This window comes from Chenopodium album, chromosome 3 (assembly GCF_948465745.1).
Source record: "Chenopodium album chromosome 3, dcCheAlbu1.1, whole genome shotgun sequence".
NCBI classification, from domain to species: domain Eukaryota; kingdom Viridiplantae; phylum Streptophyta; class Magnoliopsida; order Caryophyllales; family Amaranthaceae; genus Chenopodium; species Chenopodium album.
The window spans coordinates 2742740-2760773 of NC_137836.1; the positions used below are offsets into that span (position 1 = coordinate 2742740).

Below are 18034 nucleotides of genomic sequence, written 5' to 3' on the forward strand. Positions count from 1 at the left end.
TAATACTTGAAAGGGTCTAAGTGTTGACATTTTTATAGCATTTTTGGTATGATTTTTACCATAAATGAATTTACTAGGTTCATTCACTTTGTCAAATTATGTAAATTATTTTTATAATGCATGAGAATATTAATTCATTTTTTAGAACACTTTGATAAGAGAGGAGATCCAAGGGTTATTAAATAGTTGTGTTATTATCGGACGGTTAGAGTGAGGCCATGTAATTAATAATAATAATACAACAATTGTACAATAATACCTTTATATATACTATCACATTTTCTCTAAAAAAAAAAACAAAAAACAAAACAAAAAACAAAAAAGGAAACCTATCACATTGATTATGTCTTTGATTATTTTTTGTATTTTTAAGGTAATATGTATCATGGTGATATGCAAACCATGGGAGTACATGTGTGCGCGATTTCCTTCCATAATTGTAAAAGTAGCTTTGGAGGGAAAATCTACCATTTAAAAAAAAAAATTAATGCTATATAATCAATAATAAATATTAAATTTATCAAAAAAAATATAATAAATATTAAATTATACAACATGTTAGTTTGATTTATATATCTTATCATTTAAGGGTTCGTTATATTCACCTTATTTTCACTTATTTCAGGTCTAATAAGTTCAAGTTCAAATAAGTTCAGTTCAGAAAAAATAATTTTTTATAAGGGTTGCTCAAGTTCAAATTACAACTACAATAAATTTTAATAAGCTATGGTATAAAGTTCAGATAAATTCACGTAAGTTTAGATAAGCTCAGATAAGACCGGATAAGTAAAAAACAGGTGAATAGAACACACCCTATATTCAATTTGTCTCATATTACATGCTTCAATTCACAAAGTTTTATGCGGCTGGCCGCACCGTACAACCAACCACAATAATTTTTTTTAACTCTTCTCCTCTCTTTTCTCTTTCTCTCTCCTTTTTTCTTTTTCTCCTCCAAGATTTGTACTCTCTCTCTCCTCTCAAATCTCTCCTTTCATTTTCTCTTTCAAACTTTCTCTCTCTAACGTGGTTTGTTTGTCGGTGGTGGTGGTTTTTGGTGGTTTCGTAGTTGGCGTTTCAAGGTCAAATTCAGCCGTGAAAACTCTAGATTTTGGCCTTTATAGCCATATTTGAAGTGAAATTCGAAGCCATTGCTAATTTTAAGGTATATGTTTATTAATTTTATTTTTTGCGGTTTGGTTGTGGGTTTGGTTGGATCCGTGTTTGTTTGTGGGTTCGATGAATTGTGGTGGTGGCGTGGCGTATCGGGGCTGGGGTTGGTGGTGTATCGGGGTTGTGGGTATGGGAGTTGGTAATGGCGTGGTTTAGGTAATGGTGGTGGTGTGGTTTGGGTAATGGTTTAGGTAGGTGGATCATGGTTAGGGACTAGGGATGGTGGTGTTAGGGGCCTGCGCTGGTGGCGTGGGGAAGTGGGTACGAAAGTTGGTGGTGGTGTGGTGGAGTTTAAGGCTTTGAGATGTTGTAGGATTAGGGGTTACTAGGTGGTGTAGGATTAGGGTTTAATTACTATATGTTAGGGGTTATTAGGTGAGAGGGGTTACTTGGTCAGGGGTTACTAGGTGGGTTACTAGGTCGGAGGGGTTACTAGGTGGGTTAATAGGGGGGGTTACTACTTACTAGGTCGGAGGGGTTACTAGGTTGAAGGAGTTAGTTGGTATGGGGTTATTTAATCGGTCTGGGGTTGCTAGGTGGGTCAGGGGTTACCAGGTAGGAGGGGTACTTGCTTAGGGGTCGGTTACTTTGTCATTATTTGCTGACTTGGCACCCTGTCACATCGTGTGGCTGGCCGCACCAGAAACTTGGTGGCTTCAATTTAAACAAAAATTCTCACAAATCTTGAGTAAATGAGACAGAGACCAAATTAATGAAAGTCAGAGGCTGACTTAGGTATTATCTATATTACATAGTACATACCTATCATTATTATTCTACAACAGGAATTTAAATTATTTATTGATGAAAATTAGTTACAATAAGGTCTATTGAGTTCAATAAGGTCTAATAAGTTCAATAAAATCTAATAAGTTTCAATAAGTTAAATAATTTCTAATAAGTTCTAAATAATTAAATAAGATTTGATAAATTCCAATTAGTTCTAATCAAGTCTAATAATAAGTTCTAATAAGGTCCAATAAGTTTTAAGGAGTTTAATCAGGTCTAATAAAGTATTATAAGTTCAATAAGTTCAAATAAGTTTAGATAAGTTCAAGTCCGATCTTATAAGGTGAAGAGAACACACCTTGAATACTTCCTCCGTTTCTTTTTAATTGAGACTTTTCTTTAGTCACGTTTGTCAATGCACAAATTCAATCGTTAATACTTTAATTACTGATAAACAAAAATTATAAAAAGTTGATATTTTGAAAATATATATTGTGACGAATCTAACAAGATCCCATTTGACTATATTTTTTTCCACATATTAATCACAAAACATGGTCAAAGGGAGGTGCATGAATAATGCTAAAGTTAAAACGTGTCAACTAATAGAAAACGAAGGTAGTATTATTTTTCAAATTAGCTGTGCATTAAAATTTTTGAAACCAAACCAATGATTTCAAAGACTTCAACCAACAAAGTAGCTAGGAATTGGGAATTTTTATAAAGATACAAATATGGAGTACATAAATACTTTCTATTTAGAGGATACATATCTTTTCACTTATATGTACTACAGTAAATTTTGAACTTCGATAATTTTGGATCTTAAAATACATACCTTCAATTAAAGGTTGATGTCGTGATCTCTTCAAATTAGTTCAAAAATTTGAAAACGATTGTTGGGTTGTTCATCCCAAGTCCCACTTGAAAAAAAAAAAGATTAAAGGACTTTCATCCTAATAAGTGGAAGCACACTCCATTATTTGAGGCTTTTTGAGAAGATGTTAAAAAACAAATGCTAAGCTCAAAACGAACAATATCATATACGAAGTATAATGTGGAGTGGAGTGGAGTGTGTGTGACTCAACAAGTGTTATTAGAGCCAATGCTTCAGTTGGTGATCACTTTTTTCTCGCAATAATTACAAGTGAAGAGATAAATACGAGTACAAAGTAATAAATATGTCTAAGTGTAATTAGTGCATGATTTAAATTTATAAAAATGGACCCAAAAATAAATAAATGGAGATTTAATAACAAAAATTATTTAAAAAAAAAAAAAAAAAAAAAAAACAAAGCTCAGATGCGCTATAGTATAATCTGAAGGTCAGACAAATTGTGGCGGACCCAATCTGCCACTAACGGCGCAAATCTCCTCATAGCTTTAATGCACCAGCCGGGAATCGAACCCGGGTCTGTACCGTGGCAGGGTACTATTCTACCACTAGACCACTGGTGCTTAATTGATATGGCTGAGCATAAATTCATCTAGTGGGCATATAATGACTAATAATAATGTTGGTAGAAATATTCGATTTAATTACATTAAAAAAATAAAAAATAACAAAAATAAATTAAATTAAATAAATGTTCAAAACCCGTTGAGTTGACCCAAACTCAAAACTTTGGGCAAGGGTTGAACATTTCTTGACTCGTAACTTGAAGTGACCTAATTTGAAATGACTCATGACCTGACCCTAATTAACATGTCTACATAGTAATAAAATTCTACTTAGATTATGGATTTTTACACTTTGAACTACTTCCTTAGCTCCAAAATATATTAGCTCCAAAAATATTTTAAAATATGCATATATTTATATACAATATATTTCACCAATACATTTAGGGCATGTTCATATTTACTGAACTGAGCTGAACTGAACTGATTGGAGCTGAACTGAACTGAACTAAACTGAACTAAGCTGAAATGAATATTTTATGAGAGGGGGAAATTAAGAGCTGAACTGAACTGAACTGAACTGATTGGAACTGAACTGAACTGATTGAAGCTGAACTGAACTGAACTGAACTGAAAATAAGTAAATATGAACAGGCCCTTATATCATATCTTTCTTGTTAACCAAATGAATATGTTAGCAATATGTATTTAACCCATACATAAGATCTCCTTTTTACCCACTATCATTCATTCTCTCATACAACATATTTTTTCAATAATCAGATACTAAAAATATTTTTTCTTATCTTTCCCAACAAGCTTTTCACACATAATTATATACAACTATGTTAGATCCTGTGCCATGCACGGTTTTCTAATTTTTGTCACGGAGTATCAATTTATTTTTTTAAAGGAAAAATACATTTTAATAAAACCAACTATTAGCGATTTACTTCCAATAATCCCAACTAAGCTTTATTATCTAATAATCCCAACTATGCTATGAGTTTTCCTCCAGCAGTCCAAGTAACCGGGTACCTGCTGAAGTGGTAAATGTTTTTTTTTTGTTTTTTTAATTCCACTTGTCATCACGTGGTTGGTCTAGAAAAAAAATAAAAAAAAAAAAAGAAAAAAACCCATACACCCCGGCCACTCCCTTCTCCACCTTCCCCCACCGTAAAACCATTAGTCCAACCCCTGACCCCCCTCGGAAACCGGCCAGCCGCCCCCTAAAACGGCCGGCCGACCCCTCCCAAGTCCCAACCCCCCAAAACCAACACAATCGCAATCAATTACCTGCAAACCAACACCTCAAGCTTAGTGAGAGCCGAGAACTCTGACGGAATTATAGCACCGGAATTTCACCGCCATAAACCACCTGCAAATCAACACCGCCACTCACCGCAATCTCAACCCACAGAAACTTGCATCAATGGCGGACACAACTCGAATACAATCTCAAGCCTCGTAAAACCCCACCCCGATCTACCACCGTTTCGAATCCCAGGCCAATCTCTCACCATTTCAACTTCTGTCCTCAAATTCTTCATTCCTCGCCGCCGAAACTCCTCCGACGATGTCACTTCCATGGTCGTCACCACTCACCAGCCTCGGCTCTTGAATCAACGACTGTGCTGATTTGGTCTGCTAATTGAAGTAATCCCGCTGGCCGTTGTGTTGGATTTGGGGGTTGGGATGGGTCTGGCGGCTCTTTAAGGGTGTTAAGGTGGCGGCGGCTGGTTCCAGGTGGGGTAAGGCCGTAAGGGGTTGGGCTGAGGGGTTATACAGTGGGGGAAGGGGAGATAGGAGTGGCTGGGGATTTGCGTTTTTTCTTTTTTAAAAAAAAAATTTTGAACCAATCATGTATCGACACGTGTCATGGTTACCTCTTATAATAGATCGTTGACTCTTCGTTGACCGGTTGGGACTGCTAGAGGAAAACTCATAGCATAGTTGGGATTATTAGATAATAAAACTTAGTTGGGATTATCGAAAGTAAATCGCTAATAGTTGGGATTATTAAAGTGTATTTTTCCTTTTTTAAATCTAAAATACATTCATTTCAATTTTTGCAAGTTACTTAATTTTTTTATTTTAAATCTTTTATGAATACATATTATATTGCTTTCTTCTATTTTGAACCTTGATGGCAATTTATTTATATTTCAAATATGATAATTTTTCATTCACCAAGTTGAAAATTATATATTCATGATTTTGTTTACTATAAATAATCATTATATATTAAAAATGTAATTACCAATATAAGAATTTATTTATACAAAGATATGGTTAGATATTTATGTTTATAAATATATTATTCTACTATTTTTTTTCCTTAAATTTTGGATGTAAATATTTTGCGTATATAATCTATCAATTTTTAAAAGTTTTACTTCCTCCGTTTCTTTTTAGTTGACACGTTTCTTTAATCACGTTTGCCAATGCACATATTCAATCGCTAATATCTTTAATTATCGATAAATAAAAATTATAAAAAGTTGATATTTTGAAAATATACATTGTGATGAATCTAACAAGATCCCACTTGACAATATTTTCCTTCACATATAAATCACAAAACATGGTCAAAGGGAAGTGTGTGAATAGTACTAAAGTCAAAACGTGTCAACTAATAAAAAACGGGGTAGTATTTTTTATTTTTTAAATTTAAAATATATGCTAAGGACACACCAAAAGATGACACGTGTCATTGCTGGTGTGTCTTTTAGTATATTGTTATTGATTGATTGATTGATTGATGATTGATTGATTTTTTATTTTTATTTTTTTAAAAAACATTGTTATAAAAGTGGTAAAGTTGTATATAATAATATGTAAGTTAAGAATTTGATTTGATTTTATTTTCTTACTTAAGTTTTTGGTATCAATTTTTTTTTTTTTTTTTTTGAAAGAAAGGTATCAATATATATTGTGATATGATACATTATTTTTTTTTTAATTCTTATATTTATGTAAAATATTTGTTTTTTTTTTAAATAAAAAAAAACCCCTTAGGGATGCACCAAAAAAATGACACATGTTAATTTTTGGTGTGTCTTTTAGACTTTTAGTGTATAGTTATTAATTGATTGATTAAACGAATTTTTTTTTTTTTAAAGAAAAAAGAAATTAAATTTTTTTTTTTCAAAAAAAAAAAAAAACGAATCATAGGAAAAAAATTCTGGTTGGATGTAAAACCGCAAAAGGTTGTCACTTTATCAATTGGCAACTGGATATCTGCTGAAAGTGACCCTGCTTTGCTATACAAAACGACGTCGTACATATCTAATTGACTTCAATTTTGTAAAAACCCTTCTCACGAGAATCTCTCTTGCTACAATTGCTTCCATTTCTCCCCCTGATTTTCTCCTCTTTCATTTTGGTAAGAAAAAAAAAAATCAGAAAATAATTGAGCAAAACGCAGAGAATTAGCAATAAAACGACATGCAAAACGGAGGCAGTAGCAGCAACGGCGGCAGAGAGGCACGGCAGCCGTTGTCGGAGGTGGTGGCCGACTGTGTGATGCGGTGGTTTCAAGACACTCTCAAGGAGGCTAAAGGCGGCGATACTAATATGCAAGTTCTTGTTAGTCAGATGTATTTCTCTGGTTATGGTGTTCCCAAAGATGTCCAAAAGGTCCTTCCTTTTTTATTTTTTGATAGTTTTATTGATGCCCATCATTTTAGATTGTGTTAATTTAATGAGTTTGATTGTGGGGTTTTGTTAATTTCATGAATTAGTGATGTTAGTTAGTGAATTTGAATTTGCCCTAAAAATTTATTATTTTGGGGAAAAATTTTGGTTCAATTTTGTAACTTTGGTGTTATTTGGTGATTTTTATGGATGCCCATCATTTTATTTTGGCTGACTTTAATGTGATTGTGTGTTTTTGTCAGTTGATTGATTTGTTTGTTGACTATTGTGATTGCACAAGTTTGCATATTCTATGTATTGAATGGATAAATTCTGGGTTTGTGACAGCTTTTTGAGTCGTGTGGGATCCAGTTTGTGCTTGGGGTTGATTGTTCTCTAATGGGTAGTGTTATGACAGTTAGATTCCTAGGGTTTGGTTGGATTCCTTAATTTGAATTGGAATCAAAATATGTTAGTTCTTCTTTTGCTTCTTTGTTGAAGCATTAGCTGATACTTGATTCAGTGATTGTGCTCCGACATGAATTGGGCGAATGATTTGGCTAAATATTAGGGTTCTAGTTTTTTGTATAGCTTGCTTTAAAGTTGTAAAGATTATTTTTCTTTTGGTGCATAGTCCTTTTTTCGTCCTAGGAATACATATCCACGCAGTTTGAGGCTCTCTTGTCAGCAAGAACTGTAACGGTAGAAGCAACTAGAATTGATGTGAGATACTAGTACTTGTTAGTGTGCTTTTTATAAGTTGCTTCTTGATAGCTTTGGTTTGTGCCATAATGTTGCTTATTTGTTTGAGATCATGTCTCACTATTTATGGATTTCAGGCAAAAGTATGGATGTCAAAGGCTTCTAGGGTAAGATCATCAGTTTGGAGAGTGGGCGAAAAGCACCCTGGTAACGTCCTTCATTCCCTTGGAAAAAACCTGACGTTTCTTGTTCTTGCTCACTTATATCATTCTTATCTTTTCCCTTTCCTTATTCTGGTTTTCTTGTCTGTGGTCTACATAGGCTATAATGCAAGTGATTCAGATTCTGATGAATTGATGGGTGGAGCACAATAACAAAGTTTATCGGACATTGGTAACTAAGTGAGTTTTAACTACTTTGGCACTGGCCTTCTAGTTGAGACTTTATAGATAGAGATATTTCATTTTGTGGTACGACTCTTTGTATGCACACTTTTTTGGTGATGGTGTATGATATATTTCTAGTGCAATTTTAATCATGATGTCTAATTAATTCATTGTATTTATATTGATTGCATGTTTCTTCGGCTTCTTGCTCTTCTTTTGCTTAAGCTGATTTGGTCATCTTATATAACCTTTTCAAATCAAATCATTAAACCTGGATTCTCTTCAAACTTAACCTCTTCTTCGCTCACCTCAAACCCTGAAATAAAATGAAGGAAAAGAGGGGAAAGCAGGTCAGATGGCGGTCTTGGATGGGATTGGAATGCGTGTAGAGCAAATTTGAAAAAAAAGAAAGAGGCCTTCAGGGGCATTGGGATATTCTCCTTATGGCGCTCTTCCTTAGAAGGGAGAACATGTAGAAGGGGCAACAATAGGACAAATTTGGAAATTTGGGAGTTAGTTGGAAGTACTGAACCTAAAATTTAGGAGCACTTGTGCTCTCCTTTGGGCCCTGAGGTGCCCCCGTTGGCAGGAAGCTTTTAATATATAATTAGTGTGATTCTTCAGAAGCTGGTTTAGCCATGTTGCATATTCTGAAAATGAACCTAGTATCTAGGTGTTTTTTTTTTTTTTTTTTTTTTTTTTTTTTTTTTTTTTTTTTTTTTGCTGAATCTTCCGGTGGAAGAATTATAAATAACTTTGTCGTGGTGATAAAGCTCATCTCCTTATATAAAATTCTTTTGGAACTCGGAGATGAATTGCTCGAGCTTCCCTCATAGGCTACTGATCCGTCTCCGCTGGAGCTTTAACAAGCTCTAGCTAATAAGCAATATTCTAGGATTGGCTTGTTTTTGAAAGAATCTCGTCCATCAGTATTGAGGAGTCTGGTCCCATCTGTATAGATTAATCAAAGTTTTTGTAGGTAGATACCTACTTGACCCTGAATTTCAAGCAGTGACCATGTCTAGTGTGGTAAGCAATGATCATCCACTGACCCACATGAGAACAAGCATATGACCTTTGCTCATGGTGCATTTTTTTTTGACGTTCTTTCTTTGTATGTTAATTAAGTTTGTATTAGCAGTTGAAAATTGTTTAGATACGGGTTGTGATGAGGAAAAGTTGGAGTATCATCAAATTTTACCTCTCTTTCTTCGTCTTCGTTGCTATTTTCTGATAAATGGGAAGCATCTAAAGCACTCCTGTTTCTGTTTCCTTTGGACTCCATTAGAATTTAGATTGAAGAATTGAGCATAATGCATAAGGAAGAACTGATTGGAAGAAGGTAGATGGTAGATAAATCCTTTTGTGATGTTTCTGTAACTTCCTGTACCAGCTTTTGATGCTGCTTCCATTTTGCTTGCCTGAAGATGGCGAAAGCCTCAATACAGCTGCCTGGATGAAGAGTCAACCTTTTAGTGGATCCATCTGCTAGTATTAAAGGACATTGATTGACATAAGTTACATACCATTATCTCTTTAAACCACTATATATTGAGTGAGAAGAGAGCACAAGAGACCTCACCACAACCAGCTGAGCTTGCACTGTACACCTCTATTAAGTATTAAAGTCTTTCATCATGGAAACTGCATGCTTCCACCCAAGCAGAGAACTCAAGTTATCCTGTTTAACTACCAAATTTTCCTGATCTTGGAGTACATCCAGCCAAACATAGACGTATAGAACCAACCCTAAAACTGTGAATGTTCAAGTCTATCAAACTTTTTGATGTTTTATTATGACCCAAGAAATGATTGATTCCCATCTGAGTTGAAATCATATATCGAGGAATCCTCCTATTCTATTTGAGTAAACAATCTTGGCTTTAGGAGCTTAATACAATGTTACAACCATACCATCCCAGCTATATGATTCTATGATATACTATACTTGGTATTAATTAATCAATTACATGTATTTTTTCACTAATTAATTTCTTAAACATTTTATGTATTCTAATATTGTTTAATAGCTGAGATTAGTGGTGTTACTCGCATCTTCTTGGTAGTAATGTGTTAAAGATTTCCTTAAGCTTAATCACCTGAAGAAGTATTCGTGAATAATAGAAGATGTGTGATTGATCCTTGTTAGAATTTAATTTTAACAATCTTCTGCTGCACATTATTTATACTACTATTTTCAAACATTATTTGTTGGTAGTAATGTGTTAAAGATTTCCGTAAGCTTAATCATCTGAAGAAGTATTGTGAATAATAGAAGATGTGAGATTGATCCTTGTTAGAATTTAATTTTAACAATCTTCTGCTGCACATTATTTATACTACTATTTTAAAACATTATTTATACTACTATTTTCAAATATCTTACAGTATATACAAAGCTAAAGAATGAGTTCTGAACACATTCTATGCTCTATGATCCTGTCCTGCTCAATGTCATGCATGGAGGGAGTGTAGGGGAGGGATACATTAAAATATGATCTTTTAATTCTCTTATGAAATAGCTTGAGGACGAAGTTGGGAGAATTAGATAGAAAAGAGCAGCGTGTCTATATATATATAGGAGAATAGAGGGAAGAGTATTAAAATTTTATCGAGTGTTCCAGTTTCAGTGTATATGGGAGAGGATCAAGCTTCTTGGAACCTTGAAAATCCTTATAATGTTCTGTAATCCACATATCATCTATCATTTTTGTCGTTTTCTTTATATTCTGCCCATAATTTCTGTTTATTACACTCAGGCGAGTGGTGTATCACTATCATAGTTAAACAAATCTATAGGATCTTTTACTATCTTCCATTTCATCCAGTTCTGTTCTTACTTCTTAAGACCCCCACTGGGCAAAGCTCAGATCTTGATCCTTTGCCTTCCTACACGGTGGAGACTGTGGGTTGCTGAATTCCTCTGTTGACACAACAGAGAGGCAGATGGTGCAATGTGCACTTAGAAAGAATCTGCCGTCTATAGACCATACACTTGCTCCCATATAACCAATGACCCTACCAGGAGGACACACTAGTCCTCCTGCTTTCTAAGTAGTCACCCTAACAACAGGGCATCATACGCTTGCTTGTTTACAATCAGCTCAGTAATCTCTAGGGCATTCAGATGATTTATGTGAGTAATGCTAGGAGTCTTACCACAGCTGATGCAACCCATTGTTCCTGAATATTTTTTTCCCCATATTAATACGGGGTAGAGTTGAAAGACAAGACAAGCTACAGGCTACAATAAGGATTTGTTAGATTGAATGCTGGCTTTGGTTATGTGAGGTTTTTTGCTAGTAACACAAATGAAATTGGTAGACAAGCCGAACTACCATTTACTAGACCTCAGAGCGACACCTACATTTATAAGTAATCATTTTGATGTGAACCCCCCTGATTTAGGATCCTTGGCATATTCTGAATTGATCATTTATCAGCCTTGGACTAGTGGAGGTTGAAGATATGAGCTGCTTGGACAGTCTTATATACAAATTTGGAATCAATGAATCTTTATGTTTTATCCGAATGACAGTAGACCAGTCAGGCTGCCACCCTGCAGGAGGATCAGTCGAGTGCAGACTGCAGGTTTTAAATTTTGATGTGAATAAAAACTCAGTAGAGCTGTCTGCAAGACCTTAAACCTCTTTATTAGGGAGGTTTGGTAAGGTTTATAATGGAAATCACTTGTCTTTAAATTCTTTTGTTCTCTCTTGATGTACACTACTGTAACGGACTCATTGCTCAACAAGGGTCATGATTGGATTACTTATTCTAGAAGGAGAAGGAGGGGTCAACAGCAGCAAAATGGAATGTCAGGAAATGCACAGCAAGTAGAGGGCAGTCACCAAGCACAGCAGCGTCACCCAATCAGGGGGGAGCCTTGACAGCTGCCTTAACAACTTTTGTTGTTTTCTCTTTTTGGCAGATTATGTATATATAAGAAAGGGAGAGTGGGATGTGGGAGGCAGGCAAGATCATAGTAATTCCTAGGCTAGAGAGTGGTGCCCTAAAGGTACTAAAATCAGAGACTAGTAGCCTCAAGCTACCCTTGTTTGTTACTGCCATTTTCATATTAATCAAAGAGCTGCCCATTTTCCTCAAAAATCACATCTTTATTGCATAACTTAATATTAATACAAGTAAGTAACCACTAGAGTGTTACAAGTGGTATCAGAGCGGCGGTCCTGCGACCACCGGCGCCGGAAACCACCACTCCGTACTCTGATGGTCACATCTGCAACACAGAGGTGTGATAACCTGGATGAGCAAATGGCTGGAGTTCAAACTCGATTGCAAGCCCTGGAAACGGCAATGAAAACACAGGAAGAGACACTTAAGAAAACCTTGAGTGAGGCCAATGAGAAGCTAGATAATCAAATTGAGCTACTCCGGCAGCAGCAGGAAGCTCAGACCGCTGCGAACGCCACCACACAAGCACAGTTCTTTGAAGAGCTGCGAAACTTGGTGACTCAGAGGCATCACGAACAGGGGCTAGGCTATAACCATGAGAATCGCCACCTGAACGGCGGTGGTGATTACCATTGGAAGCCGAGGAAGCTTGATATGCCCATATTCGAAGGCATGGACCCGGATGGGTGGATCTTAAAAGGGGAGAAATATTTTCTCCACTACCATCTCACGGAGGAACAGAAAATGCAGGCGGCCGTCTCGGCGTTGGAGGGGGACGCGCTTAGGTGGTTCCAATGGGAAAATCGAAGGAGGCCTATTGCTACGTGGGAGAGCATGAAGGCGCGGATCTTGCGTCAATTCCGGCCAACTCACGCCGGGAGTTTACACGAGCAGTGGCTCGCCGCAAGCCAGGAGACGACGGTCATGGAGTATCGGAAGAAATTCATCGAACTTTCAGCGCCGTTGGAAGACATTCCCGAAACGATTATGATGGGTCATTTTATACAAGGACTTAAAGACGACATTAAGGCTGACGTCAGACTCATGAACCCGTTTAACCTAGAACAAGCCATGGAGATCGCGGGTCGGGTCGAAGAGAGAAATCGGGTCGGCGGGCTTAGGAAACCACCCGGTTACTTCGGATCGGGTCGACCCACTACCAGCGCAGCTGGGTCATCTGGATCCAAATCACCCGTCGGATCTGGTCTCATTAATACCTTTGGAACCCCTGCTCAACAAGCCACAACCTTCAAGGGGTGGCCAAAAGCCCCGATCCTCACCCCGGAGTCTCAGGGCTCCGTTAGTCTGCCCCGATCCACCGCCAGCTCAACGGCGCGATCCGGGGAGCCGCGGCGGCTGACGGATTTCGAGCACCAAGAACGCAAGGCCAGGGGCCTTTGCTTTAGGTGCGATGAGCGTTGGAGCGTGGGCCACCGCTGCAAGAATCGCGAGCTTAGTGTGCTGCTGCTCGGCGGCGAAGAAGACGGCGGTGCTGGGCCGTCCAAACCCCCTGAACTGGACTCCAGCGACGACGAGGTGGTGGCCGGAGCCACCCTCTGCTCTCTGGTGGGAATCTCGAGGCCGAAAACCATGAAATTGGAAGGGAGGGTCGGTCCGAAGTCGGTGGTGGTGTTAGTGGACCCCGGTGCCACACACAACTTCGTGTCAGAGGTTCTAGTGGAGGAGGTGGGAATTCCGGTGAGCGGGGACCGCGAATTTGGAGTGTCTCTTGGGAATGGTGATGTAATTGGGGGAAAAGGGAGATGTACAGGGGTACGGTTGGTGTTGAATGGAGGTTTTGTGGTGGTGGAAAACTTCCTGCCTCTGAAATTGGGGAGTGCTGACATGATTTTGGGAATTGAGTGGTTAGAGAAGTTGGGGTCGGTCACGCATAATTGGAGGACACATATCATGAGTTTTATGGTGGGGGATCGGAGGGTGACTTTGGTGGGTAATCCCGCGCTAGAGCACTCCAAGGTGTCGCTTAGGGCTATGTTGAGGGCTTTAAGACACGAAGGGGAGGGCTTATGGGTAGAAATCAACCACGTGGAGATAAAACCGAGGGCAGGAGGAACCGAGCCACTGGCGGCAGCACCACCCCCGTGGTTAAGGGAAGTAATGGAGGAATACCAGAGTGTTTTTGCTGAACCCAAAGGGTTACCACCGAAGAGGGGACATGATCACTCAATTGTGTTGAAAGAGGGGAGCAATCCGGTGAGTGTAAGACCTTACCGGTACCCCCAATTTCAAAAAGATGAGATTGAAAGGATGATTAGGGAGATGTTAATGGCCGGAATCATCAAGCCTTCGGTGAGCCCCTTCTCAAGCCCGGTTTTGTTGGTTAAAAAAAAGGATGGCTCGTGGCGTTTTTGTGTAGACTATCGTGCCTTGAACCGGGAAACAATTCCGGACAAGTACCCCATTCCCATTATCGATGAGCTCTTGGATGAGTTACATGGGGCGGCCATTTTTTCCAAGCTCGACCTCAAGTCGGGCTATCATCAAATCTTGGTGAAGGAGGAGGATACACCCAAGACCGCTTTCCGGACCCATGAGGGCCACTATGAGTTTTTGGTAATGCCTTTTGGGCTTACAAATGCTCCCGCCACTTTTCAAGCTTTGATGAATGAAGTGTTCCGACCACACTTGAGGAAATTCGTGTTGGTTTTCTTCGATGACATTTTGATTTATAGTCCCAACATAGAGAGTCATCGTGAGCACATGAGGGTGGTGTTGGGGTTACTCAAGGAACATCACTTGGTGGTGAATTTCAAGAAATGCGAGTTTGGGCAGCAGCAAGTAGCTTATTTGGGGCACGTGGTGTCCAAAAGTGGGGTGGCGGTGGACATGGAAAAAGTCAAGGCCATGGTGGAGTGGCCTACTCCAAGGAATTTGAAGGAGTTGCGGGGTTTTTTGGGGTTAACCGGCTACTACCGGAAGTTCATTAAGGGGTATGCTCAAATAGCTAGACCCTTGACCGAACAACTTAAGAGAGATAATTTTGGGTGGTCAACCGAAGCAACCAAGGCATTTGAGCAGCTCAAGGCTGCTATGGTGGCTGCCCCTGTGCTAACGATGCCAAATTTCAGCAAGTTGTTTGTGATAGAGGCCGATGCCTCGGGCTATGGCTTAGGGGCGGTGTTAATGCAAGACTCTAGGCCTATAGCATTTTACAGCAAGTTATTGGGCCCTAAATCGCAAGCAAAGGCCACCTATGAGAAGGAACTAATGGCGATTTGCTTAGCCATTGTTAAGTGGCGCCACTATCTCTTAGGCCGTCATTTTGTGGTGAGGACGGATCAACAAAGTTTGAAGTATTTGATGGAGCAAAGGGAAGTGGGAGGAGATTACCAAAAGTGGGTGCGCAAATTATTGGGTTTCGACTTTGAAATTCAATTTAAGCCGGGGGCTAGCAATAGAGTGGCGGATGCCCTTTCTAGGAGGGGTGGTTCGGAGCTGGAAATGGCAGCCATGGTCTCTGTCCAAGGTGTTAAGTGGGAGGAGCTGGAAAAAGAAATTGAAGAGGACGACCTCTTGGGAAAAATAGCAGCAGCAGTGCAGCAGGGAGGGGGGCCGTATGTGGGGTACTCCATGGAGAATGGCAGGTTGTTGTTTAAGGGAAGGGTGGCAATTCCCAGGTCATCCGCCTTGATTCCCAAGCTCTTGCGAGAGTATCATGATAGCCCTATTGGAGGACATCAAGGAGAGACTAAAACCTACTTGAGGATTGCTTCGGAGTGGTATTGGATTGGGATGAGGAAGGATGTAGGGGAGCATGTGCAACGCTGCCCCGTCTGTCAACAAGCAAAGCACTCTCAAATGCAACCCGCGGGACTCTTGCAACCCTTACCCATTCCCGAAGCCATATGGGAGGACATCTCCATGGACTTCATTGAGGGCTTACCCAATTCAATAGGGATGAATTCTATCTTGGTTGTGGTAGATAGACTCTCCAAGTATGCTCATTTTATCGGGCTAAAACACCCATATAGTGCTGCCAATATAGCTGCCATTTTTGTGAAGGAAGTAGTCAAGCTTCATGGGTTTCCTAGTTCCATAGTCTCGGATCGGGATCGCATTTTCATGAGTATTTTTTGGCGAGAGCTGTTCAAGCTACAAGGCACGGACCTCAAGCGAAGCACCTCATATCACCCACAAACCGATGGTCAAACGGAAATAGTCAATAAGACCTTGGAAACCTATCTAAGGTGCTTCGTGAATGGACAGCCGAAATCTTGGGGGAAGTGGTTGCATTGGGCTGAATTTGCTTATAACACCGCTCATCATGAATCAATCGGGTTTACCCCATTTCGAGTGGTCTATGGAAGGGATCCTCCGAAGCTAGTTAAGGTGGGAAAAGGTCAAACTCCGGTGGATAGCTTGGAAGTCTGGCTACAAGAAAGGGACTGGGTGCTTGAAGACCTGAAGATGAACTTGCTTCGTGCACAGCAAAGAATGAAGGCAAATGCTGATTTGAAGAGACGAGAGGTCGAATTTCAAGTGGAAGATTATGTCTACCTTAAGCTACAGCCATATAGACAAAAATCTCTTGCTAAGAGACCTAACGAGAAGCTCTCTCCGCGTTTTTATGGGCCATTTCTGGTGGAGCAACGCGTGGGAAATGTGGCCTATAAGCTGAGTTTGCCTGACTCTTGTCGCGTACACCCTGTGTTCCATGTCTCCCAATTGAAAAAGGCACTTGGTAGCCAAGAAGTGAGCCCCTCCATACCACCTCAGCTGACAGCAGAGCTGGAGCTGCTGGCAGAACCAGAGCAGGTGCTGGCTATCAGAAAATCTAGCAGCTCTCCTTCTCATCTGGAGGTGTTGGTTAAGTGGGAACATTTGCCCATGATGGAAGCCACGTGGGAAGTAGCTTCTCTCTTGAACGAGCGTTTTCCTTCCTTCCACCTTGAGGACAAGGTGAGTCTTCTAGGGGGAGGGAATGTAACGGACTCATTGCTCAACAAGGGTCATGATTGGATTACTTATTCTAGAAGGAGAAGGAGGGGTCAACAGCAGCAAAATGGAATGTCAGGAAATGCACAGCAAGTAGAGGGCAGTCACCAAGCACAGCAGCGTCACCCAATCAGGGGGGAGCCTTGACAGCTGCCTTAACAACTTTTGTTGTTTTCTCTTTTTGGCAGATTATGTATATATAAGAAAGGGAGAGTGGGATGTGGGAGGCAGGCAAGATCATAGTAATTCCTAGGCTAGAGAGTGGTGCCCTAAAGGTACTAAAATCAGAGACTAGTAGCCTCAAGCTACCCTTGTTTGTTACTGCCATTTTCATATTAATCAAAGAGCTGCCCATTTTCCTCAAAAATCACATCTTTATTGCATAACTTAATATTAATACAAGTAAGTAACCACTAGAGTGTTACAACTACTCCATTCTATGCTTGGCATATATAGATGTGTTCTGATATCTTATGTAGTTGAGAAAAAGTAGAAAGGGTTAAGCCATTGCTGTTTATTCTAGATACTTTTGTTGTATTTTCTACTTCGTATAAAAAATTTTAAAGGTTGATAGTAGTTGTGCATCATCAGGTTTTCGTCGATCTTGTAGTATGAAGCTGGAAAGTGAGAAGCCAACTTGGTATTATTTAAAAAACTCTGGATTTTAGATTTGGGGATGGAATGCGAAAGCTGGATGGGGGCCGTGGAAATCAGAAGCTTGAGAAACTAAGAAAAGAAGCTCGAGCACTGTTTTTTCTATTTTATCATCATAAATGTTTGTAAAATTACCTTTCGTTGATTTTGGAAAGAAATTGAATCAAGGAAGCATATTTTAAGCACCGTTAAGAGTATAACTATTGATATACACATACTCCTTCCTAATCCTAACTAATAACACAAGTCACAACTCGCAAAGTCGCAAGTGTAAGCAAAATAGTTCAAGCATACACGAAATTTCATCCTTATATAGGAATTCCCCTAGTAAAGAGCGCTTTCTAATGATTATTTTTCTCACTTGTTATAAAATAAAGTACAATATGTAAACACTTACTCTATTTTCTTATTTCTCTCTACTAGTAACAAGCAAATACTGGTATGCTACAAAGAAGAAAAAAAGACGATGTAAAATAACAATA

The 18034-nt window shown here is 39.0% G+C and overlaps 1 protein-coding gene and 2 non-coding genes across 5 annotated transcripts; 1 reads left to right on the forward strand and 2 right to left on the reverse strand.

Annotated features, from left to right (window-relative positions):
- Window positions 1-3196: 3196 nt before the first annotated feature.
- On the reverse strand, window positions 3197-3286 carry LOC145625564 (small nucleolar RNA snoR114). Its single transcript, XR_014110504.1, has one exon. It is a non-coding gene; the product is annotated as a small nucleolar RNA snoR114 (small nucleolar RNA).
- A 3-nt stretch (window positions 3287-3289) lies between these two features.
- On the reverse strand, window positions 3290-3360 carry TRNAG-GCC (transfer RNA glycine (anticodon GCC)). The gene has a single exon. It is a non-coding gene; the product is annotated as a tRNA-Gly (tRNA).
- Window positions 3361-6627: 3267 nt separating this feature from the next.
- Window positions 6628-17737, forward strand: LOC145610349 (uncharacterized). 3 transcript variants are annotated; one of them, XM_081665701.1, is made up of 4 exons: window positions 6628-6942; window positions 7779-7848; window positions 7963-8042; window positions 17476-17737. In XM_081665701.1, the coding sequence occupies exons 1-3, from the start codon at window positions 6751-6753 to the stop codon at window positions 8013-8015; spliced, it is 315 nt and encodes a 104-aa protein (XP_081521827.1). In that variant the 5' UTR covers window positions 6628-6750; the 3' UTR covers window positions 8016-8042; window positions 17476-17737. The 3 variants fall into 3 exon arrangements, with proteins under 3 accessions (XP_081521827.1, XP_081521813.1, XP_081521820.1); XM_081665687.1 differs by having other exon boundaries at window positions 17490-17737; XM_081665694.1 differs by having other exon boundaries at window positions 17509-17737.
- The last annotated feature ends 297 nt before the right edge of the window (window positions 17738-18034 follow it).

What these genes read in the sequence shown, in the direction of transcription:
- LOC145610349 (XM_081665701.1), top strand. Translation starts at nt 6,751, where the DNA reads ATGCAAAACGGAGGCAGTAGCAGCAACGGCGGCAGAGAGGCACGGCAG. An exon ending in TTCCCAAAGATGTCCAAAAG is followed by an intron (nt 6,943 to 7,778) that starts GTCCTTCCTTTT and finishes TATGGATTTCAG; the next exon opens with GCAAAAGTATGGATGTCAAA. An exon ending in AGTGGGCGAAAAGCACCCTG is followed by an intron (nt 7,849 to 7,962) that starts GTAACGTCCTTC and finishes TGGTCTACATAG; the next exon opens with GCTATAATGCAAGTGATTCA.